Here is a 26,441-nt window from a genome sequence, read left to right on the forward strand (position 1 = left end):
ATGAATGCTGTTGAAAGACTTCAAACCTGTGAAATCTGAGAGAAATAAAATCTGTGTTTAACAAGTAAAGGCAGACTGAGTCAAAACAAATTCAGGTCAAACCAGATATTTATCACTGAACTTTAAGAGGGCCTATTTCACAAAGTTAAAAATCAATTACTGCCCAAATCTGAAGAAAACATGTAGAGTTAAAATTCTAAATAGTTGAAATCTGGTTTAGGTGTTTTACTAGATACCTGAGAAGCCACGTTACCATTCAGAAAAAGCCCAAAGTGGTGAAAAACTGTAGTTTACAAGAGAAGTGAGAACAACTGTAAAAACAATCTTGTAAAATGGCAAGAGAAGCATTGACAGTGAGCATGACAAAGTGGAAAAATATGGAAAACTGAAAAGCAAGTGAAAGGATACAAGACATCCGTAACCCTACCAAGGTGAGGAGCATTTAAACAACAAAAGAAATGGGCAAAAGTTGTCAAGATTACAATGTAAGAATGATAGAACTGTCAGTAAAAACACAAACCCACACAACTTGAAAATGTTCAATAAGTGCAGAAAAAAACCTGAGGAAAAAGCCAGAAAACATAAATCCTATCCTGTTGTCATGATAAAATGCTTCGTAATACAACAACAAATATTATTAAACTCCTTTAAAGTACAGGCTGGTCAGGCCAGGCCAACCATATAGCCCAAAGATGTGAACATTGTTTTTCATTAAGACTGAAGAAACTCCCATGATCTGGATAAAAGATTATGGATTATAAATGGTTTCCATTTAAACTTAGTGCTGCCTGTTCTAGGTTTGATACAGAACTAAAAAAAAAAAAAAAAAGCAAAGACTAGTAATGCTAAGTACTATGGCTTCACAGAAAAATAAACTCAGCACTTCCAGATGATAAAGAAGTAGTAATGGTCAAACACAGTTAATGTCAATGTTTGATTTAGTATTGTCTGATATTTTGATTAAGAAATTAGAATATACAGAAAGTTCATGTGCTCTATCTTGCAAGTCTTAAAAACTAGAGGTGAACAAGCTTTATTCTTATGATTTGTTTTGTGACTATTATACATAATGTCCTGGTTAAGGACTATGCTAGCAAAAAAAAAAAAAAAAAGCCCCTCTCTTGTTCTTGTTGTGTTCAGTAGCTCACATTTTTTAAACCTTAAGGTACTGTCAATATGAAAACACTACTGAGAGGGTACTAAGCATCCTACAGAGCTTGTATCTGCCCCCACCTTATTTCATGATTGTCTGAAACCTAGGAGTAAACAATGGTTAGAGCCAAACAACTGTGGGGAGAAGGATACATAATACTCTGCTTCTCACACCATGTAGCTTATATTATTTTGGGAAAGTTGGAAGAGGCCAGAATAAGGTTACTTTACATACTAATAGTAGCAAAGTCATATCTAAAATGAAGACCCATCCTGGAAATTCTCCAGAAAGCACTGACTTTGAGATAGGTAATCATCTAGGCACAAGCTTCCAACACAGTAGAGTTTCCAGCAGGATCTGTACAACAGTCTCTACATATGGGGAATGCTGAGCAAGAATGCAGAAGTTGCTTTACTACAGCAACTGGCCCTGGTATGACTACTAGAATAGTGTTTTGGTTTTGAGTACACTACAACAGCTATTGCACTCAGAGCAATGCCATGAAAACACTGAAAGAATGAAAGAACAGGACTTCACAATAGACTCAAAAGGGTCAGTATGGCTGCAGACCATAACAGTGTAGGGATCTGATAATCATCAGCATATTAAATAAATACAGACAAATTGTATTTGGATAGGTATCCTCAAGATGTAACGAAGAGAAACGAATTAAATTCAGACTAAAAACAGGTTTAGGTCTTAGACTAATTACATTTGGAGGCAACTTTACCAACTATACAACAGTATTTGTTACTGTTGGATTGTGTTTATTTTCCTGTTTGCTTTATAAGTAGTATCCTGCCTATAAAGAAAATTAGTTCATTGAAGAACCCTGAATGCCTGCATTAGAAGGGTGGATTAGATCTGCAGTCCCCTCTGGCCTCAAACTATGAAGTTAACTGTGACCCATGAAGCAAGACTCAAGCTTCAATAATAAGCCCACCAATCTGCCTCACACTTCATGGTTCCATTCTCCTCTTTAGTAATACCAGTAAACAATAACTGGTCTTTGAATAAGGTCACAGGTATAAACTTAGTCCCTGGAGTGATCCTAACAATAAAGTCTCACACCTTCACAGAACAATTAAGAACAAACTTCACCCTCATACAGCACCACACAAAATCAACAGAATTCCACAGGGGATATAGCTGGACTGTAAAATCAAGCCTTTCACTGGCACTTTAAACAGAAGAAATTAGAGCCAAAGCTATCTGCAATAAGTTTACTTATCTTCTTCACACCATCACCAAAGATTACAAGGAGATACTGTGCTTCTAACTTCCTAGGTAGTTACAAATTAAACCACAGAGAAAAACAAAGACTGAAATGAAGCGTTTCAGCTGGGATTGATAACTTCCAACTCTCTCAAACATACCCCATAAGCCTAAGGACAATGGTAGATGCACTGCACAGCAGTAACAAAACAGATCTTCCTCCCCAGTAACAGTTCTTACCATTTTGGAGAAGACACAGCCCTGAACACCTGAAACACCTTTGGCAGTTCAGGACATATTAGGCCACACACACCAAGAATATTTTCCAAACAAAAATGAGTAATACAAACAAAATCAGGTTTTTAAATATTTACACCCCCCCTCCTTAGATTTTGAAATAAACCATCCAAGCCTATCACTTCCCACAAAACAGGACATTGTTCTTGTTTAGAAGATCCAAAGAATGTGAAGTCAGAAGGCCTACTAAGATCATTTACTCAAAGAGTAACAAGTGCAAACAGTATTGAGTAGCATTCCCATACTAGGGCTACAGTGTATAAATGGAAGGAGAGCTTGCTGGTAACTATCACCAGAAACTGAACACTGGGAGAAGGAAACTATCGGGCACTATACAGCACTGTGCTACTGTGCCACCCCAAGCACAATATGGAGGCTCTGCCTCTCTTGGAGCTACCATAACCCACTGCAAGGCAGGTACCTTGACAGGTAACTGTCACCAGAAACCTGAACACTGGGGGAAGGAAACAAACTAGCAGGCACTATACAGCATTGTGTTACTGTGCCATCCCAGGCACAATATGGAGGCTCTGCCTCTCTCGGAGCTACCAATATCCCACTGCAGGGCAGCCAACGCCCTCCCTTTGGTCATCCATGCACTCCACAATCCTGCTGAAGGATTCAAGTAGATGTAAGAGGTGGCATATCACCCACAGAATCAGTCACCCCAAACATCTACACTCGCTTGTATTCACAGATTCGAAACACAACATTTATCCGTGTCCAGAAGTCAAAAGCTCCCACTTGGTCTGTAGAAAGACATTCAAACTCAAACTGAAAACATTAAGAGCTGGTTAAATCCAGCCCTGTCCTCCTTTCTTCCTTACGATGACTACTCATCCTCACTGTTTACCATTCCTACTTTTCAATTTGATGCCATTCAGCTTCACTCTCCAGCCACTGGATCTTGTTCAGTATAACCTGAATAAAGCACTACATCTCAGTATGAAAGTAGTCACATGGGGGGAGGGGGGGGAAGGATGCTTCTCACTATTTCTGCTAATATGAACAGGGTCTTTTTTAAGCATTAAGGCATTATTAAACTGTTTATTAACTCTTTTCTACACTCCTCCTTGTTTAACAATTACTTTTAAAGACAAAACTTAATTGTTAGTATTACCACATGCTCAGCCAACAGGCTATCCTTGCTCTCATCAGTAAACCAACCTTAGGGGAAGGAAAAAAAAAAGATAAATCAAAGAACACATTACATTTTTTTTAATCAAAGCATTATACTGGGAGCTTCTGCTGAGCTGCTTGTTCATATTTATATCCTACCAGTCAATAAAGTTGGGGATACAATCCCATGCTTACATTCCTTACCTTCAATGCATTACTTTGAATATGGCTGCACTAAGGTGCACTTTGTTTTACTAGAACAATTTCAGACAAATTCTACATGGTTTTGTACAGTTGTGCTGTCCTCCCTGCTTAGCACCTACCCATTGTGTTCACCTGCAAGGTATATTAATGGCAATTTTGTTATTACTTCCAATTAATTCATGAAAAAAAGTCTTGAGTCCAGTAGACTAACTCCTCGAAGACTTTCAGGAATAATTCCCTCTAGCAACTATTTCCAAGACTCGTTAGCCAGCATTTTTCCACCCATCTATTATATACTATAAGATCATTCTGTATTACATGAGCAATTTATGTTACTGTACTTCCCCACTAAAAATATTTATATGCTTCGCTGTTCCACTAGTCACCCTGCAACACTACTAGCAGAAAACAGTGGGATTTACACTGACATACTAAACTGAGCTTGTGGTCAGAATGAGAGAATAAATACCCTTTGAAGCAAGAGTCTATTATATAAGTTCAGCTTGCTTTCACGTGGGATGGAGAGAGGCCCACGAACTTAATCAGAAAGATACTACACAAAACCCACCAAAAGCAGACACATCATCAGTTTCCTAAAGCACTCATATTTTCAGCAGTGTTTCTACCTCTGCTCATCAGAATTACTTGAATCACCACTTTCAGATGAACCCTTCACAAATAAACATTGAGATCTTACAAAGATCTTACAGTACTCCAGTATATTTTTCCCCACTGCTCCTAAGAACATCTTTCCTACAATGCTAATACTGTATTCATAATATCTCATGGCAAGATGCAAGCCATAGAGCCCATATGAAAGCAAAAATTTCCTTTCAAAAAAGCCCATCAAAAAACTTGGAATGTAATCCAAATTAGTCAAAACAAAAAGATAGTAAAAAGTGAAAGTCTCATTTAAAAATAAAAAAATATACACATAGGAAAAACATCTGAAAAAGCTGCATGACAGGTAACAGGAGAAGGAAATGTAAGAAATCATAAGATTTTGACAGTCCTATAAAAAGCATCATTTTTATACATATACAAATGTAAGCACTGATTATATGCTCCAACGTCACTACTTACATAAGGATATGGTGCTATTTTCTTTAAAAGTGGAAATCACTGAGTATTAAGGCCCCTGACCTTCAGAAATGACTGAGCACAGATGCAGTACATTGTTCAGTGGGCAGGTCCTGTGACAATACTGCTACGGTAACAAATACTCAAGCTTTTAACAGGCACTCCAGAAATGCTCTTTTAACAGCCGGTCTCACCACCAACATTAAAAACATCCTTCTCTTTTAAAGCTTATCTCCACAAAGGGATTTTTAAGGACTTGGGGACACCCACTCAAATCCATTTAAGTATTACCCTGTAAATAAGACATAGTCAAATAACACTCATCATTTCCACCAAAAAGTCAAGTAAAACCCCTTCAAGACAAGACAGACAAGTGATATTTATTGTATATTAAAAGGTTCACACTGGTGTTACAGAACACAGTATCTACTAACTTCCTTCCATATCTTTTGTACACACACTCAGCCCTAGACACCAAAGCAACAGTATAAAATTCTACCAGACTGCTCAACTAGTGAAAACCCCCAATTTAAACTGAGACATGTTTGTTCTCCACATAGTAATCATTCAAAGTTAATTTAACAAATACTGTCTTTGATCTTGGGAACATAATTGTTTTCTAACAGCCTGTAAATGATTCTTATCTATTTTATAGTTTCAGACTACCCATCTAAGTTTCCACAAGTTAACAACATTTTCTTTCAAAGTGTCAACATCCAACAATCTGGATCATTACTGAAAACTTCTGTAACTTCTGAAAAACATCAGACACTGCAAATGAGAGAGTACTTCTCCAGTTAGTCTGAAGGAACATGTAACAAGAGCCTTTGCATATCACTTTAAAAAAAATAAAACTGCAAAATATATATATCAAGACACTTATTTACATGGCTTTGCTAGTTAAACTTCTGAACAGACAGGTCTATTTTAAAGTCATAAGCAAGCACAGTTTGGAGAAGTAGAGAGGAGTGGGTAGGATACACAACTGCATAAAGGCCTATAAAGCGTCTTCAGTCATCAAGAAAACTAAAAGTGTCTTTGAGATGTTGTTTAAGGAACAGGAATACCATCTGCTTCACAAAAACTAGAGCCTGGCATACGCACTAATCTTTCTCGTAGGCTGAAAAATCAATTCTTACAATCCTTAATGTATCAGGTGACAAGCCCACACGTAAGAAATTTTCTAAACTGTTTAAAATACATTTCAAAACAATCGCACCGGTCCTGAAGAATGCTCGCGCTGTTGACAAGAGGTAGGTGGCACAAAAGAAGGGCAAAAATGTGTCACGAAGCTACCTCCACACATCACCTATAAGCATTCCTCCCACTGCCTGTCCAACACGTTGGAAACGACAGACCTTTTTCTTTCAAAATAAACCCCACGCCACCCGGGGAGCGCTGGGCTGGATGGGACCAGGCCAGACCACCAGGCCGCTGTCAGCAAAACACAGGAAGAAACATTTATTCCTCCTCCTCCGAAACGCGTCCCCCGGGCTAACGGGCCACAGCACCCCCCCGGGGCGGCTGGGTCGACCGCCGAGCCTGGCCGGGCACCGAGCGCTGCTGGTCGGGGACGCCGGGGCTGCGGCACCATCTGGGGCTGCTCTGCCCGCAGGGTAGCCGCGGGCCGGGAGGTAACCGGGCCCCCACCGCCCGCCTCAGTCCCCTGCACGGTACCGGGCGAGACCACCACCGCCAGGGAGGGCACCACAGGAGGGCCTGCAGCCCTGTTCCCCTCCAGCAATACCCGCATCCTCCTCCCACCTAGCCACCTCCCTGCCGCGGCCCGGCCCGGCCCGGCCCTGCCCTGCCCTGCCCTCCCGGCGGCCGCCGAGCACACCCAGGCCGCCAGCGGGAGGAGGCGGCGGCGCACCTCCCGCCTTCCACGCACCCCGCCCGCTCGCCTCGCACCGCCACCCTTCCCGCGGGTGGGCGCCGTCCCGGCCGCGCCCCGAACCTGCCCGTCACCGCCTCCCGGCGCGCTGCCCTCACCTCCGGGTGCAGGATGGGGACACAACCCGCTTCTTTCTCGTACTCCTCTAGCGGCGCCGCCATCTTGGTGCGAGCGCAGCGCCCGCTGCATGCCGGGTAATGTGCGCGCGCCCGCTGCGCTTACTTTCTCACCCCCCCTTCCCGCTCCGGCGGGAGGAGGGTGCGTGGCCGTAGGGCGGCTCGTGCCTCGCTGAGGGGCGCGCGGCAGCGGGGGGTGCGGGCCCGGCTCCGCCGCCAGAGGCTGCCGGTCTGCGCCGCCGGCGGCAGCGGCTCCGGTAGGGGCGGTGCTCCCACGGCGGCTCTCCGGCACCGCCCCTACCGGAGCCGCGGGCGGCGGCGATAACGGGCCTCGGAGCCCTGCGGCGGAGACAGCGGCGGATCTCAAAGCGGACGGTTGCAACTGGCGGATCACAGGCGGGAGAACTTCGCTGCCTGCCTGCCCGCATGTTTTCCTTCAGGCCGGCCTTACCCAGCCCCGACCCCTTAGGGCTGGAGCGGCAGCTTCCCTGGGCGGCTCTGAGGCGGGCCTCTGCCGACCTAAGGGAAAGCAAATGTTTGGTAGCTACTTTGTTGTTTGGAGGAGCCTGTCACTTTTTGGAGATACCAGTATCTCTTGAAATGGATACTTACTAATTTAGGTTTTGTGAGGTACTTCAGCTTAATTAAGTTTATTATAATTTGGAATGAGAGTGAAAACAAGAGCTCCCCTGCACGTTTAATGCTGGTTTGGTTCCAGACTAAGTAATTCCTGTCCAGTTTTCTTGTGAAGTTACCTTGATGCCTACTGGGTAGTAAAGAGAGCACAGGAAGAAATCAAGAGCTTACGAGGCTTTCCCTCTCAGCTTCAAGAATGTTTGACTCTCCCGCCCTTCGCCCCAGCGTCTGAAAGGGGTTCCTCCCAACCGTTTGTACCCATCTGAAGGGGTGATTCCTTGCATCCTGTCATACATGCCATCCAGATGGCCAAGCTATCTGCTGCGGGTTCGCGGGTCAAAGCACAGCCTGCGGGAAAAATGGTTTGGTTCTGTTTAGTTCGTCATTTCTGTTCTTACAAGCTGTGTAATACACATACAGCCAAGATTAGGGACCCTAACGCTCCTCATTTCAAACTTTTTTGTATAAATTACATTTTTGTTAAAAAAAAAAAAAAAAAAAAAGAAAAAGTATTTTTGCAATTACCGAATGTTACTGCTGGTTTGGCCACTGGTTTTTATTTCCATGTCTATGGTGCTTTTGTTTGCATTTACAAGAAAAGGAACTTCAGGTAATACATTTTGTTGTATCATAATACATTAAGCTCATAAGCCTAAAACCCCACAGTAATATTCTCTTTGTTACTCTTTCATATCTCATACAAAGTGTAACAGAGAAGCACTAGTAAAAACTGACTACAGCATTATTAAAATGTTAAGCCATAAACATCTTTTTGCTGTATAAATATATTTACATTTGTCAGGAAGAAGAATGACATAGGATTTAGAAACTGACGGTGTGAAACAGGTCTGAAAACAGAATCAAAGCATGGTTAAAGGTGGTGACATGCTAAATGAGCAGAACAAGACACAGAGTGTATAGGAGAGGATCTTTTTTTGACTGTGTGTAGTACTAAATGTACCAGTGTTTAGATGTAATTTGCAATCTGATTTGCCTGAAGAAGAGTTTCCAGCCCCCTGCACACCCGAGAAATAGAAATTCCATCAAACACAGCAGTTCTTCACTCATATTTATGATAAAAGTAAGGGTGATAAAGTAGCCAATAATCTCTATAGTATTTTTTACTGTGCAGACTATTTTGCCTTGCAAGTCTGAAGAAGCTATGCTTCATCCCATGGCTCTGAACTGTGTTGTAAATGACAGCTGTTTAGGTATTCATAGCTGGTTCTTCACAGGTCTACACACTTTGAAACCAATTTTGTTCTGAGAGACATCTGTACAGAGAATTTTTGCAATTAAACTTAAGACTGTCTGTGGGTATAGACACCAGCTGGACCATTGCATTCAGACCATTCAGCTCCAACACCATAGGACCATGGAGCTGTTGGAACGAGTTCAGAGGAGGCCATGAAGATGCTCAGAGGGCTGTAGCATCTGTGCTACGAAGACAGGCTGAGAGAGCTGGGTTTGTTCAGCCTGGAGAAGAGAAGATCTCCAGGGAGATCTTAGAGCAGCTTCCGGTGCCTAAAGGGGGTTTAAAGAAAGCTGGAGAGGGACTTTTTAAGGGACATGTAGTGACAGGACAAGAGGAAATGGCTTTAAGGTGAAAGAGGGTAGATTTAGATCAGACATCAAGAAGAAGTTCTTTACTGGGACGATGGTGAGGTGCTGGCACAGGATGGCCAGAGAAGCTGTGGCTGCCCCATCCTGGCAGTGTTCAAGGCCAGATTGGATTGGGCTTAGAGCAACTTGGTCTAATTAAAGGTGTCCCTGCCCATGGCAGCAGGGGGATTGGAACTGGATGACCTTTAAGGTTCCTTCGAACCCAAACCATTCTGTGATTCTGTGATTCACATGCAGCCAATCATATCCTTGTTTAGAACCAAGTGTCCCTTCTACCACCAGTAACAAAACTACAGGAATATATATTTGCGCTGGCATTACAGACAGGTTTACATCAGTACAGAGTGAATGAACAGGAGATACAAACCTAATCTGCTTCAGTAACAAAGTTGACATCTCCTTTTCAACAAATCTAGGAGGCTGTAAGGTTACATGTTTTTCTGGACTTTGCCAAAAATTCACTATCTGACCAGAAATTATCTTACCCTTCTGTTTTCTTTGCTCACTTGTAAGTTATGTACTTTATCACTTAATTCAGAGAGGTACTCTGAGAATTTAGTATTGCTGCAGAGCAATTTAAGGCTGTCAGGTTAAAGATGCCTTGTAAATGCCAGGAATTATTGTTCATCAATGGCAGGAAATGTTCTTCTTCATTGTTGCACCCAATGGTCCATGACTGGTATGTGAACTGTTTCACATATTGACCAGAGGTTTTATACAGGCTACTTACAAGGCAGGTCTATAATATTGGCTAAGTACTGCATGCACTAGAAAATAATTTTAGATTCCAGTCTCACAAAAGGAAGACACAGGTCACCAATACTACGGATACACAGATTTTCTTTCATTTGTTTTGGCTTACATTAATTAGCTGTGAAAAAGGTAACAAGTTCTGGATACCTTTTAATTTTCAGGCAAGCCAAAACACTGCTGAGCTGTGGAGTCAACAGCAGAAAGTCTTATGATTCTCCATTCTGCAGCACGAATTTTACCTTTTCTAACAAACTACTAGGGGGAAAAAAAAACACCTTTGGAAGAGAGGAGATGTATTTCTAGAACACACCCCCACATGTGTAGTTCAGTACTAGGGATGACTGTGCAGCTATTTTAGCTCCTGTCTCCATTAAACTGTGAAATGTAGCAGTGAAATTAAAAACATTTAACATACACGTCTTAGTAGCAGTTTTGTATTATGTTGTTGCCATTTAAACTGATTAAAACTGTGAGTAAACAATATTTTCCATTGCAACTAAATATTGCAATTAAAGCTAAGTATTTGCTCTCCTGGCAGGGCAAAACTTAACATGAACATATTGGAATGTCTCAGTGCAAAAATAGGTGCTAAGTCAAAAATACCCTAGCTAACCCTAAAAGAATGAGTATCTTTACAGAGCTGTGTTTGTCCTTCACTTTTCATACATAGTTTTCATTAATCTAATTAATACACCATGAGATGGATTTGCCACCATACTGAGTCCTCTCTGAAGTTTTCCCTTGCATAGACACCCATAAAAATGTACCTACGGGCTAAAATACCTGGGAGCGCCACATTGTGTTCCTGTTCCCTGAGTATGTTTACAGAGGAACTATGAGTAATTATCTTCATTATTCACAATCTACACTGCATTTTCTAACTACATTACTGTCTGAGTCTAGTGTTTTCTGTATTGGAAATGGCATCCATCCATCTAACTGTGTATACCAAAACAAACGTATGAAACATGTCATTCTGCTTAGGTTTATCCAGGTTCATGCTTTTCTTTCTGCATTCATTCCCAGATGGAGAGCACCGGGTTCTCACACAGTTTGGACCAGTTTTGGCAGCTAAAAGCCCATGAGTTTGGGTTACTGAACCCCACAGGTGGCCTCCCCTCCAGTCTGTTCCTGCTGCTGGGTTTTGGAAGCATTTCTGTTACATGTTTCTGCAGAGCAAACTACAGCATGAACAGTTACCATGTTCCTGAGTGTCTAAGTACTCACTTGACTCAGAAACATACCCTTTACAGGCTGTGTAGGGTTTTCTTCTCTGGGAGTACCAGCATCTTTTCGTTGTCCTAGCATCTGCCTGGTTGAAGCTCACTCTCTAAGCTATGACAGCACAACTCATATACTGCACTGCCACCAATGTCTCCCATTTCTGGCTATTGGAAGGCGACAGTGAAACTTGCTTCAGTAATTTCATTTTAATCCCATGCTGTAGGCCCTCAGCATCTTTAGAATCTCTTACTCACCAAATCTTCTCTCATAGCAGGAAACAACCAGAGGAAAAATTCAGGTGAAACTAGTGAGCTGCTTTCCATTACAGGGAGAGATTCACAAGTGACTTTTTCTATCCAGTATGAAAAAAAGCTGTGGAGAAGCAACTGTGTTGGTATGCCCATTTTTCTTTTTGAAAAGACGTGTCTCTACTGTATATGGCTGTAGCTGAGACAGGATCATGGCTCCATTCCTGGGTTTCCTTTCTTTGGTTGAGATAGGCTGTGATGCCCCAAAATGCAGTTTAACAGCTTCAAGAAAAATATTTAAACTGGTGACAAACAGCTCTTTCGCTGTGCTTGGCAGAGGGTGATACTGTCACCAGAAGTCAGGAGAATAAAACTCCTTAATACCAGTGCAGCATTAAGAAGCAGGCACTTCTTTATTGCAGGGCTGAGTGCTAGGTGGAATTTCCCCAAATCAAGCACACCCCATGCTGATTTCATTGTTACATTTATACCTGAAAACTACAAGTTACGATGATTGGTTAGTGATTTACATACCATTCTGATATTAGCAGTGTCATTATCTTCTGTTACTACCCTTGCAAGAAGGAAGGGTCTTCACCTGGGCAGAGTCTTTTCAAATGTGGGTATGCTTTGTAGTATTATAATGAAGGCAGTTCAGTTCAGGACACCTTAAAAGTAAATTTTGTTGCCAAGTTGGCTGGTTAGATTTCTACCTTGCCAGGTTGTCAAATAACTCATCCTATATACAATAGACCCTAGGTGTTTTGGTTATGGTCTAGAGGGTAAGGACTAAAGCTAACATGTTACAGAGAACAGGGACTTCAAGCAACACAGAGTCAGATTTCAAGCAACCCATGGTAACATAAAGGCTAAGTTCTTAAATCACGATATTCCTACAGATAATTGTTCACAAACACACACAAAATACAGAAAGATTCAGTGAAACTTAAGATAATCTGCAGCAATACCTAACACCTAAAGTCAAACTAGAACCACTTTTTATAAGGACAACACAAATAATTCCTCCTTAGGAAAAGACACAGTGGAGGGAAAACGGGGATAGTTTACTGAGCATCACTCTGCCCAAACCCCTCATGGAATTTGCCTATAAAAAATACAATCCATCTGAAAATACTCTCAAAGCAAGTGCATTAAGAGAACATTAAATATGCAGCATTCGTACTAGATATCAAAGATAGTGAATTTGGTTGATACAGTGCCTCCTGTAGCTGCAGTCACTGCCTCTGTGGTAACATTTCAGAGCTCTGACAGCTGTGTGAATGTGAATACAACCTGTTTTACTCACAACAGTTTGCCTTGCCCTCTTGAGAGAAGGTGGCTACCCTGAAAGGCAGACCTTACTGTGGGACAGATTCAGAACCACTGCAGGCTCCAGCTCCCTCTTCCAAGGCAGCGTGAATCTTCAGTGTGTTTTGGGCTGAAACCCATGGCACTTCAGGAGAGGATTCATGAGGGGACACCTGGTGTCCTTACTCAGTCAGAGGTGGCAGCATCTGTCAGCCCGGCTGGCTGGGGACAGCAGACACTCAACTGTGTGACTGTGTATGTAACATGCCACAGCACGTCAGAGCTGTTAGGACAAGAGAGCAGCAGGTGAGGTGATTTGCCTCACTACTGAGCACAGAGTCCTCAGCGCAGCCAATGAAGAGGAATAGCTGCAGTGGCTACGTTGGGCAGTTTGTTTCTGAGGATCACATCAGAGAGCCTGGCAGTGCTCCTGCACCAATTTTATAGCCATGAATTTTTGTTTTATAGTTATGAATTTGCTTCTGAATTTCAGTCGTGGTCATCTTGATTTACATTGTTGTGAAGAGAGGAATGTCAGACAGTGTCTACTTATACCACCATTTACTATTTCTCAAATACCACTGTATATCATGCCAGGCAGTTTTAGATACCACACAGTATCAACAATGCTCCTAGATTGAGGTAAAAGTGTTGGAAAAATCCCAACTGAACTATTATCTGATGTCTGCTCCCTCAGTTGTAACCTAGAGTGTACACAGCATGGACAGGGGTACTAAGAGGGAAAGCTGCCTTCTTCCCCACTCCTCCTGAGTAAATCTGAACTGCGAACTCAAACATGCATCACTAATACTTAGCACAGGATGTTAAACATCATGCTACATAATGAAATATTAATTATTTTTAAAAAGAAAACTGGGGCTCAGACAGTTGTATGTTTATATGATGTGCTTGGGAATTGCTAAAGATATCAAAATGTATAGGAGGCGTATAGCCAATATAATCAAGTCTAGGAGCTGCAGGAAATGAACCAGTGGCACTGTTTTTAGAATAAATGCAGAACTGAGCTGTCACATTAGAGCTGAGAGCCTTGTTTATGCAGCTCTTATCTGCTATGCAAAGATCTGGGTTAGGGGAGGATGGAAATCTACAGATGCACTATTCCAAGTCTGCCTTTCTCAGCTTGCAGATGAAAACCAAAACCAATGCCTAATCAGAAACATCACAAAACATGGGAAATGTGATAATTCCAGGAACAGGTGGATGATTTAGTCCTTTTTCATGATTTTTTTCTGGAAAAAAAACTCCCTGTGCGCTAATGCCATGCCTGTGTTATTTCCCTTCATATACTGAGGTAACAGTTAAAATAGCACTGATGGTTCCTACAGCTCAACGAGGCAGACTTCCCTTAAATTGCTGCACAGTTTAAGACTGTTTCAGCCCATGTTCTCAAAAGTGCCACCACTTGGGAGATTTCACAGCACTTTAACTGCTCATCTTGGCAGTAATGGGACCTGGCTGCACTTGGGAAATTGCAAGATCACGACCTTGGTCACCTTGGGCTTCATTCAGGGTTGATGCTTTTAGCATTCCTAAAAAATAAAGAAAAAAGGCTTGCTCACGCTTTAATACAGTGGAACTAAAAGGCTTGGCACACAGAATGGTATTTAATAGACAGCATATAGCTGAGCTTTAAAACTGTTACAAATGGTCACATATTATATGGTAACAAAAAAGCAAGGAGTTTATCATACTGCAGCCTGCTGCTGCTGATTTACAAGCTATTTCTTTCAGGTTTCAGCATTTGCTAGAAGCACATACATGCTTTCAGCATGTATTGGAAACAAATGACAAAACACATCCATAGGGAACATTGCACCATAAAATTGAATTTTAATAGAGCAGGAGGGAGCTGACAGCAAAAATAATCAATTTCATCTATGATGCTGCAGGTCAGCATACTGCAGCTGAGAATATTCTGGCTGTTGCATTGATGTGAGCTCCCCTGTCTAACACTAACCAAGTCCCTGCCAGTCTCAGAGGGGGAAGGGATAATTCTGTGAAGGTGAAATGAAATGTAATACAGAATTAGTAGCCATATGCATAGTTTCTTACGAATATCTTCATTTTTCCTGACAGCCAGTTTCTGGAATTCTCAGCTTTTAACCCAGGAATTCTTCCTAGCACCCTGCCCCACAGCTCCCACAGCTCCAGGCAAAGCAGCAGATCTGCTGCTGCCTGGGCACCTGGTGGCCCAAGGGAGGGGGGGGGAAGTCTAGCCCCAGCATCCCCAGGGATGGGTACAGGATAGGAAGGGCAGGCCTGTGCGGACCTGGATCCCAGCCCCTGGGGCGGACAGGGTTGGTAGGGTAGGGGCAGACCTGGGAGGCTGGGCAGGGACAGTCAGGAATGGTGGGGTCTTTGGGGCTTGATTTATGGAATAGCTCTATAAAATCATTCCTTCTCACTTCATGGCTCCTTTTGCCTCACAACTGTATGGCAAATATTACTCTACTGTTCCTGCCCAAGGTAGTCTACTTAAGCAGACCAAAACATACATACATACAATATAATCTGCACCTTCTGCAGACTATTGTCAGTCATCACAAGGTTGGTTCTGCCTCTCACACAATATTAAAAGAAAAAAAAGGAGAACCAACAAACCAAACAAACAAACAAAAACCACCAAAAAGCCTCTCCATTTGTTACTGTGCTGAGAAGGCAGAGGTGGTGCTCTGCAGGATGGAGGTGCACATGAAGAGCTACAGGACAGGCTGACCCAAGCTTGAGCATCCCTTCAGTACAGCATGGAGCTACTATGCTGACTGAGTGGCAGAAGGAGTAACAGAGCAGCACTCCGGGATTAGCAGAGACAGTTCATGAGAACCCAGCTGAGGTTTGGGACCATGCAGCTGTGCACATGGTCAGAGATGCACATCAGAACCAAGTTCCAAGGATTTTTACAATACTGGTTTTACAAGAGAGAGGCAACAAATCAAAACAGATCTTCAGTATAAAGGAGGAAATGAAGACACTACAGGCACCTAGATGAAGTGTCACCACACATAAGCACAACTTGTAGTGAGCTATGTTGTTTACTTGGGAACTCACTCAGTGTTTATAGTTTGCCCTTTGCAGATGCTCAGTTCCTATCTTAAGCCCTGGGTAGATGCAGAGAGAAGGCAGAGTTGAGATGCAAAATACAGTGAATGGAGGCAGCTGCAACTGTGTGATTTTTTAAAAGAAGCAATATAGGAAGACCTGTAGTCATTTAAAGCTGAAGGCTAACTCTCATCAGGCTTGAGCACTTCAAACTTCTGGTCATGTGCTTCTTTCTTGTCAAGACATGGGTTTTCCTACACACACAGGCAACTGCCAGGATGTGGAAGCAGGGAACTGCCAACCTTTGCAAGAAATTGGGTGGGAAAAAACCCCACAGTGAATTGAAACATTAAATATTTTACTATTGACCATGAGTATTTATCTACTTCTATTTATTACTGGCAAGAATGAACCCTCTCAGTGTTTTACTGGGAGATGGTGGATAATAGAGTTGCTTGTACTGTAAGTAGATAAAAGCCATTTTCTCTGGCTGATGGGAAAGACCCTACATCCCACCTGTGAAAGGTATTGTACTGTGAAGACATCAGCTCAACGGGCACTGCATTTGGATGGGAGAGTATGTGAGTGACCCCAGCAGAGGCTACAGCCTTTGGTGTTTCCCTTGGGGAGGATATCACCCCATCCTTTCACTCCTATGAGTGAAATTGCCTTGGCTCCGGAATAATATAGGTGCTTCTGAAGATGATATGTTTGTGAAAAGGATGATGGCTTGAATTTGCATGTCATTGTTTTGTAGTAGTATTTCAAGCACCTGTCAGATGCATGGGGAAGAAGGCATTCAGAATGACAGAATCAATAAATGAACTAAACTTGGTAGCAATAGCTTCAAACTGTGGGACTTCTGCAGACATGAAACCAACTTTTTTTTTTTTCCCCAAAATTAAACAAATCTTTGTCATGATTAGCCTTTTAGTGAAAAACCTAATGATACTCTTTATTACATACTTAAGGGCCCACTGGAATTACATCAAGAAAGTCTGTTGTGACAATCTTATTATTTAATTTCTCAAACTGTTGCTGTCTTCCAGGTTCTTCATCTTCTCCTTTGATCCCAAAGTATGTCAGCAGTCTGTAGTCTTGGCAAGTTTGCTACTTCACGACAGCCAGCTGGTAGGACATCTCCCAAATGCTGAAACTGAGAAGTCTAGCCTGATTCCTTCACATGCTGTCCTTTAATTCCTTAATACATGTGTTCCTTAAAATATCTATTTGAAATGTGTGCTATATGAATCAAATATGTCATGTGCAATGCTTCTAGGAAGTCTCACATCTCTATGACGCTGCTACTGTGATGACTGGAGGAAAGACATCTTTTCCCTGCTGTATTGTCAGGATCCCCATTTTCAAATACAGTATTAAGAAGAATAGGAAGTGGAATGGAAGGTTAGACTTAGTATTAATTTGACAGCTAATTAATGAATTTGACACTTTTATCTGAAAGCTGGGAATGTATTCCTGTGTTGTTTTACTGTAGAAAAAAAAGAGCATAACAGACAGATCTGAAGTATCATATTTTGGGGACAGCATTAACATGCTTTTTCATTTGTGGTCTTTTGGGGGTTAAGACCACCTATGCTTGGTGAAATTCTTCAGTGTATGAAGAGGACAAGGTGACAGACATGAGCAGAAAGAAGAGCCAAAATCTTGAAGCTTCCAAAACTACCTGCTGTCCTGTGGCCTGTTATTCTGCAACAAAGATGCTGTGTGAGAGATGAGCCTGGCCTTTCTGGTGCAGAGGAAAAAAGAGATAGGTGTTCTGTTTATCTGCTATGAATCAAGAAGAATGAGGTCAGCAGGAGCATGAAATGAATTTTTATTAGAATGTTGGATGTCAAAACCTGCTCTCTCTCTTGCCTGGGTTATCACTCCAGCCCTTCTTCCTGTATTTATATTTTTGACTTCTAGTAGGAACAATTAAGAAGAAACAATGAGCCTCTCCTGTCCTGACATAAAATCTGCAATAAAATCTGGCCTCTGGAAGAAAAGCTTAGAATCCATCAGGGAGAAAATACATCTTCATGATAATTGTTTAGCAATGGCAGAGTGCTGAAGACACTCTGAGGATATGAGGCATGAGATTATAAATCTAATAAAAATGTCTGTAAAATAGAAAGTAATTGAGATGTTTTAGAATACATTCAGGAACCATGAACTGACACAATAGGACACAAACCTATCAGCCTACTTGAAAGGACAGAACCAGCAGCCTTGCAGCTTACCCTTCAAGGACAATAACAGGTTTTATCTTTTTTGCACTATACTTTGGAGGAGGTTCCAGTTTTTAAAGCACAATAGTGCTGGAGCAGATTCTGTCAAACACGAATAATTGAACAGAAATGCAGAGATTCTCAAAATATAAATGAAGATTTTTGGAAAGCAGTCAGAGGAAATATATAGGCTAGGTTTGCTACTCTTGGATTCATTTATATCACTAAACTTGGCCTGTCTGCACTGAAATCAGTGAAGTTCTGCTGGTGTAAAACTTCAGCGAAAATAGCTGTGAATCAGATCCAGTATTTGCAGGGGTCATTGCTTAAGAGAAGAGGCAGTGGGTATCCTTGCAAGCAGTGATGTAGACAGTATGATTAAATGAGTATCAACAAAGTTACTTAAGACTTCCATCAGTCAATGCTCTGAGATCAGAATCTGCTCTTCTCTTTTGTTCCAGTGACACATTATCACTGTGTTTGTGCTTATTGCATTATACACTAATGAACCTCAACACTGTCTCCAAAGACATAGTGCAGATTATGAAGCCTAATGACTTCCCAAATTTTTCATTCCATGAAGAGCTCATCTGTGGAGCGAAGCCAGGTCCTGCCCTCTGCCAGTAGCTTTAAATTGGCAGCAGCTTCAATAAGTACATTGGGAAATAAAAAGAGGAAAAGACTAAGACAAGGTGTAAACTGAGGGGGTGTGGGGGGCACATGAGAAACCAGAAAAAGACTCTTGAGTAAGGAAAGAAAAGAATCTGAGTCAGTTCAGTAAAGCTTTGGAGAAAAGAGAGAAAATGACAGACAAAGAAACCATTAAAAGAGGCACCAAAAGAGAGAGAAAGAAGGGTACTGAAGAAACAAGGAAGGGTGGCTGGGGAGAAAATAGGGGCATTTCTTACTCATCGTTTCTTGAAACAAATTTTTCTTCTTCACCACGTGTTTGCTAACCATACAGGCACTGCTTTCTAGTTTTTAAATTGCACTTAATCTTCCCCCATGGAATGTATATAGGCTTTGGGCTGGGGCAAGGGAACGAGCGAGCTATCAGGTCTTGTGTCTAAACTGGAATACTAGCCATAATCTTTTCCTTTTCTGTGGTTAAGTAGTATTTGACTTTTAGCTTAGCTGACTTTGAAATGTCAAGAATAGCATCAAGGCTTCGGCCTGTTTCTAGTGTTCACAGATCCCAGGCACTCAAAAATGGAAAAGAATTTACTTTCTTCCCCAGAGCTTTGTACAGAATATCTTTTGTACAGGATATTTCCAAAAACAATGCCTAGAGAATTAGAAAACCAGGCAACAGAACCTCCTTTCTACCCAAGCAGCCTCTTTTAAAGCTGAAGACAGTTTGCACAGTGTGCCATTTGTGCCATTGCCTGAGAAGTGCATGTTTAAGAGCAGCTTTACACTCCCCATGCAAGCCTTTGAAAAGAAGGCCTCATGCAGACAATTCCTTTTATATGTCTATGTCTGCATTTCTTACTCTCCCACACTAGGAGAACAAAACCTATTTATTTAAACTTCTGTTTACTCCTGCTGGCTAGTCCTTATTTCACCAGGGCTGGATGATATCCAGTAAGTGGTTCAAGACACTTGAGATGCAGAAAACATCCTGTCCTGTCCAGAAAAAGACCTGTGTGTTTGCCTGATTTAAAAAGCCATCGACTATTGATGATTCATTATTACCAAGAACAGAAACCAAAGCTGCTTGTCACTAGAAGGCTAATCATCCAGTCCAAAGACATACAGCAGTTTGTTCTCTAGGCTTAGTGGTTATGGGATTTTGAAGATAAAGATCACATTACTTTCACTAACATCCTCTCCACTTACATTGATTCACTGGTTCTGACCCAGTTTAGCTGCTGCCTTTGAGTTATTTATGTTTGAAACAATGCCATGTTTCATATGAAAACATAGAATCACAGCTTCCAAGCTATATGAAACATTCATTTCCAGCACTCTGTGAAAACATTGGCTCCAAAGCTAATTCAGGAATTGAAAGATAGGGGTGAGAATTATCAAAATAGTATAGGATGGTATCGTTAATCTTACACAATTATTTTGGAAACGTTCTGTTTAGGCTGTTAGGTAGTCTCATAGACAGAGAGAGAAGCATATATCTAAAGAAGAGAAAATTGAAGAGCAGCAGCTAAACAGGAACAGGAGACAGAAAGGGGGACACATGATCCCTCTGAACGTGCAGGGGGTGAGGCAGAACGTGGGACTGGAAAGGAGCTTCTGTGTGACTGAATTCAACTCCCTGCGATCCCACTGTAATGGCATCAATATTAGGCTCAGATGGATCCTCAGAGTATCCACTCCCTTATCTAAATCTGGTACCATAAAGCAGTTTCTGACACCATGTAACAATTACAAGACTATTAGTACAAAAGGCAAAAAGCTTCAAAAATTACACCGTGGCGTCACTTTAAAGAGAACAGAAGAGACGCACAGTTCTGCCATTAGCTGAAACATCCCTGGAGAATTTCTAACAGATGGACCCTGCACCATGCCCTGCAGGAGAGCAAAAGCTGCTCATCCTCTGCCAATCTGACATGAAGGAAAAACTTAATACTCAGATAAACCCTAAATCTGGCAATTAGTTTAGCCCTGGGAATGTGAGCAAGATATGGCAGCCAGCAATCTGATAAATTTGTCAGATTGTAGTCCTGACCTAGCTCTAATTGTGACCCATCTATTGCATGTCAGAGGAAGCAGATTCACAGACTGTGGATCTGCATGTTCCTTGCAGTGCAATTGCCAAATATTCCCTAGAATAGCGGATATAAGGAATAAGGAGCTCAAATTTTATGACACATGCAAAATACTGATTTCCCTCAATTACCCCTTGCTTTCTTGCTCAAGGCCAGACCCAAGAGCTGAAGCACATCCAGAAGCCTGGCAAGAGAGTGGGAGATTTGTGCATTGGACCAAAAATCCTTGCCTAGTCACACAATCCATGCAGCAACTACTGCACCATCCCTATGCCTGACCCAGGGCCTGTATCCCTCCCACCATCAAATAAAATGGCCGTTGTGGGGCAGTGAACATTCATATTAGAGCCCTCTGCAGTCTGTATTTTACCAGTAAAGCGTTCCAGCCTGTTGTGGTTTAAGTCCAGTCAGTAACTCAGAACCACGTAGTCACTCTCTCACTCCCTTCCCCCTTCCTCCCCCTGCTCCCAGAGTGATGGGGAGGAGAATCAAAAGAATGCAACTCCCATGGGTTGAGATAAGAACAGTCCAGTAACTAAGGTATAACACAAACCACTGCTGCTACCACCAATGATAATAATGATAAGGGAAATAACAAGGGAAGAGAATACAGCCACTCACCATCTGCCAACTGACACCCAGCCCAACCGAGCAGTGATCTCGCCCTTCCAGGTCACTGCCCCAGTTCAACATCCTGGGCATGACGTGCTGTGCTATGGAATACCTCTTTGGTCAGTTTGGGTCAGGTGTCCTGTCTCTGCTTCGTCCCGGCTTCCCCTCCTCCCTGGCAGAGCATGAGACTCACAAAGTCCTTGGTCAGAGTAAACATTACTGAGCAGCAACTAAAAACATCGGTGTTATCAGCTCTGTTCCCAGGCTGAAAGTCAAACATACAGCAGTGCAACAGCTACTAAGAAGGAGAAAAACGACCGCTACTGCTGAACCCAGGACACAGCCCTACCCAGGAATTTTCTAATGTCAGATATCAAAACCTACCTTGCATACCAACCCCAACTGACTGGGGCAGGGCTGTACATAGACCCAGTGAAATGAAGCCAGCACAGACCTAGTTTGCCCTCTCCTTGCTCAGCCACAGCCTTTGGCCTTCAACCTGTAAAACTGAAACCATAAACTTCACTTCTGTCTTCTCCTTAGGCCATCACACTTTGCCAGTCTGGGACTCAAATCCATCCCAGCAGCCCATCCCAGTGTTCAACTTAAACCCACTCCGAAGACAATCCAGCTCAATGACTACTCTCCTCTCTTACTGCCAACACTCCTCCTCCAACATTTCTAGGTCCAGCTCCAGCCAAATTCTAGACAGATAACCTTTGACAGTGGCTAAAAAGGCCAGAATCCCTTTCCAGTTCTCTAAATTGGAAAAGTTTAAGGCTCAAACCATCCAGCCTGGTTCTAGGCTACTTTCTGCTTCCTTAACTGGCAATGTTCAAACAAGGGCAAGAAAGATGAGGTCACTTGTCATAAGTATAGATAAAGACAAAGAGGATCAGTGTGCAAATGATCCATTTTTCCAACACCTGCAGTGAGATGCCAGCCTTCTTCCATGGACCCCATATTTTCACTTGTAAGGAATAGTTCAAGTAAGTCTGTCTTACATTTGAATTGTAGTCACAACTGAAGATAAAGTAGCCAGTAACTCAACCACAGGCAAAGATAATACTGTAGAAGAGGTTGGTTTTATTAAAAGGACTTGAGAAGTTGTTTTTTTATCTCAAAAATATCAAAGAATGTCAAGATAAAATTTCATTTAACTTCCTCTGTTTGTTCTATTCTGAACAATTTCACCATCTTATCTCCAAGTCACTTGCTTGTCATTAAATAAATGTATTTAGCCTCTTTAGATTGTTTGCTTCATCAAATTCGCTGAATAAATTCACTGGGTAGCCTTGACATAGCCGTAGGGGAGTCAGTACTGTGTTACCCCATTAGGGAACAGTATATAGAACCCACAGACATTTAGTACCAGTTGTGAATCTAATAAATCCCATATCCCAGTTGGAGATTGATGGGATGGACAAAGAACCTGATGCTGCACTTTTTGAAGGACATTTCTGACTGAACCCCCCCCTCACACACACACAATGACTTCTACTCAGAACAACCACAGGAAGAAATCTACATTGAAAACCTGCTAGATGTACTGCCTTGTCACTGAATGAAGTGGAAAATCTTACAACAGGAGAAGAACAGGGATGAATGTGAAAGGAGTAAGTTGTAGCCTGAAAGTGAAACTCTCCATCTTAATACACTCTGGAGGACTAGAATAAGTGCTTTCTAATTAGCTTGCATTTCACTTGGCATATTTATGGCTATCACTGCAAAAGTAGACCAATATACAAGACTTTTTATTAAAGGGTCTCCAGAGGGAGGCAGCCAAACCTGCCAGCAACCATGTTTGAGAGGTTTAACCTCTCTAACCTTTACAGTTCAGTTAAAGTTCTTCCTCCACACGTGCCGAACACATCATTCTGCCAAGTGAACTGTAACCTTGACTTCTGTACCTACTCTGTTTAACATGCAGCAACATTACTTTTTATTTGGGGTTACCTTTTATGATTTGCTCACCAAAGTTTGCTCATAGAAGTAACAGAAACAGTAAACCTGGATATTGAGTTACTGAAATCAGAGGCAGCATGCAGATGCCGTGTTCCTGACTAGAACACCATTGTACATTGAGGTGAGAGTGATCCACACAGCAGTTAACCCCAGCAGCCTTGCTGCACTACAGTGTCGTCTTCTGACCCATGCTGTGCTGCACAGATCCCTTGGCTGCAGAGTAAGCTTAGAAAGCTTATTGTAGTGGAGGGAACTGCATGCAGCTTCCACTTGGCACCTGCAGTTACACCACCTGCATGTTCTTGCCTTTACCTAAAACTGCAGCAACAAGTTCTCCAGCAAACATCCTTTCTATCTGGCAGTAGAAAAGATGAATTGTGATATTTTAAGAAAATCCTGAAAGAACACTAATTAACAAAAAAAAAAAAAGTGGTGTAACTCCTCAGTGGATGGATCTGGAGGCCTGTCTGAACCTCCACAATACAGCAATACCAGCATCTGAATGGACGTAAGATTATTTATACTGCCCTCTCTTTCTATATGACACTGATGCTGATAAGTAACATTTTAAGCAGTACCTGTCATAATCTGAGTGCCTTTCTTACTGGGTTCGTAACAAACCAGTGCCTCCTGGTATAAAGCAACAATTAAGAAAACAATATCCAAGTCTCTACTCTCTTTTATGTACCCCACGGGCATCATCATTCCTTTAGTCTTCCTCTCAAAGAGTGTTTAATCAGACTGGAAAAGCTATATCTTGCTTGAAATGCTTCTCTTCTTCGTCATCAACTGGGAAACCATCCAGTTTGAACTCCATACTCCTGGTATTGGTGGCTTTTGTTTGCATTGTCCCCTCCAATACAGGTGGCTGAGGCTGCCAGTACAATCCTGTCAATCTTTCTTCTTTTTTTTCTTTAAGGTTTGCTGTCACTTGATTATAACAAAGATTTTTCAGGTCACAAGCGTCCATGACACTGACATCTTGGACACCCAGCCCAGACCTTTCCTGGCAGACCTTTGCTTTCCCATGGATGTTCATCTTGGTCACTCAAAAGCTTATTGAGCACTACCTAGCTACTAAACAAATGAGACAGCTGCACGTTTTACCCCCAGAGTGAACACTTTTTAGCTTGTTTCTTCTCCTGTTCTCTGCTGAACTGGAATATGCAGTTGTTAGATGTTTGCATCTGGCACTAATTAACAAGTACCACACATCAGAGCTGCTAAACGTAATCATGTGGAAGGATTCAGTGATTTTGGCCATGTTGGTGCTGTGCCTTCCTTCCAGATCATTCATTCATTTTCTCCTTTGGTAAAGCATCATCTTTTTTACCGTTTGCTTTCAGACAGAGATTCCCTAAGGGAATCCCTCAGATATTTCTTTAGACATCTCCCTTGTGTCTATAAAGCACAACAGAGTGTGATGTGACTTGAAGCCGGCTGAATGGAGCACTGCTCCTTTCCAGACAGTGCTCACTCAGCTAATTAGCTCTGCTGAGAAACCAGAGTCATTAAACCCCAGGCAAACAGCACAGTGATGACTCTACCTTTTTTCCAACACCAAAACCGTGCATTGTGCATAATTTTCCCTAGGCTCCTACCCTCTTTCTGCTTGCACATCCAGGTTGAGCAATTGCATATAAGAGAATGTTTTGAATATTGTCACTACACAAAATATTCCCAAATTTGTCTCTACATTGGACATCTCTTTCTCCAGACTAAAATCCTACTTTTTTTTTTTTCTAGTTTTGAGCTGTGGTTTTTCCCTGTACCTCTTCATTTACTGTCCACAGTAAAAACTTACCCGAAGTAGAATACACTTTTCCCCTCTTGCATGTCCTCATGGTGACCGTCCTGAGTCATCTGACAAGAAAACTGAGAAAGATCATTAACCTCGTTTCCACAGTTTATGTTCAAGCAAAGGGGGAATGAAAATGCTTACACAGTATTACCAAAAAGTAAAGTAAAAAAATAGCTTTGTTCAGTGGTGACTCAATAAAAAGAGAAACTAGAACAGATGTATGATAGCTAGATATGGAAAAATATCATCCTTAGACTGTGGAAGCAAATCAACGTCCTCAAAATGAGCATGCTCGGAATCCATCTGTAGTTAATGTACCATTATTCATACAGGGTAAATATTTTTTGCTTAAACAAGAAGTTTCAGCATTTCATTGCAAGAATTGTGCCAAATCCAAATTGCTTATTGACAAGCTGTAGTAACTGTGTACAAACAAGAGATGAATGATTTTAGCTTGTCTTTCATGATACATCCTGAAAGCACACAATGAATCATTCTCAAGTAAGTCCCATGCTGACTAAAGCAGAAAGGGGAATCTAGGCTCAATTTCCAAAAAATAATAAAACCAAATGTGCCTACAACTTCTATCTCTGGCATTGGTTTAGTGTTTAATACTAGTGATGAAGGTCTCAGAGATTAAGGGTTGCTTCCTTGCAACAAGAAATGATTAGGGGAGCATGAAGATTAGCTGGAGGGGCGGAATGAAGGGAAATGGGTATCAGGAAAGATTATTTGTGTTGCAAAGTGAAACAAGCAATGAAAAGGTTGAGTAAACTTTGGATCTCGGTATCTAAAATTAAATGTGTCTGTTGGTATGCAGTTCGGGAAATAACCCAAGTTAAGTCCCATTAATAGTTCTGGCAAAACTGGGTGGGTGAAACTGATCTGTGAGACACATAAGCAATGAGAGAGCCTGCATGGTTCAGCATGGTTCACAGGGCAGCTCCAGAGTCAAGCTGCCTGGTGCTGAGGTCTCCATATGTGGGGGAAATGCTGGATGAGGGGATTATGTTCCTGCTACTTTCTTTGGCAGCATGAAAACATGAGCAAAGGAAGTGCTGTTTGTATTGATGAAGCTACATCATTTCATGCTATCTAAATCTCAGCATGACCATGTAGCTGTGTGCAATAGCCAGTAATTTCCCTTTATCTTTGCTGTCAAAAAACAGGCTGCAACTATTC

The 26,441-nt window shown here is 42.0% G+C and overlaps 1 protein-coding gene and 1 long non-coding RNA gene across 2 annotated transcripts in view; one reads left to right on the plus strand and one right to left on the minus strand.

The window, feature by feature from the left end:
* The window catches only part of ZDHHC17 (zinc finger DHHC-type palmitoyltransferase 17), a 73,169-nt gene extending 65,829 nt beyond the window's left edge, over window positions 1-7,340 (minus strand). Inside the window, exon 1 of the mRNA XM_061369383.1 lies at window positions 7,061-7,340. Coding sequence (XP_061225367.1) covers window positions 7,061-7,123 — 63 coding nt within the window. The 5' untranslated portion in view covers window positions 7,124-7,340. The remainder of the gene's footprint in view (window positions 1-7,060) is intronic.
* Window positions 7,341-10,230: 2,890 nt separating this feature from the next.
* On the plus strand, window positions 10,231-17,204 carry LOC133220902 (uncharacterized). Its single transcript, XR_009727806.1, has 2 exons — window positions 10,231-11,708; window positions 16,980-17,204. It is a non-coding gene; the product is annotated as an uncharacterized LOC133220902 (long non-coding RNA).
* The last annotated feature ends 9,237 nt before the right edge of the window (window positions 17,205-26,441 follow it).

This window comes from Neopsephotus bourkii, unplaced genomic scaffold, assembly GCF_033783945.1.
Source record: "Neopsephotus bourkii isolate Nb327-2 ecotype Australia unplaced genomic scaffold, CSIRO-AGI_Nbou_v1 NB_1493, whole genome shotgun sequence".
NCBI lineage: Eukaryota > Metazoa > Chordata > Aves > Psittaciformes > Psittacidae > Neopsephotus > Neopsephotus bourkii.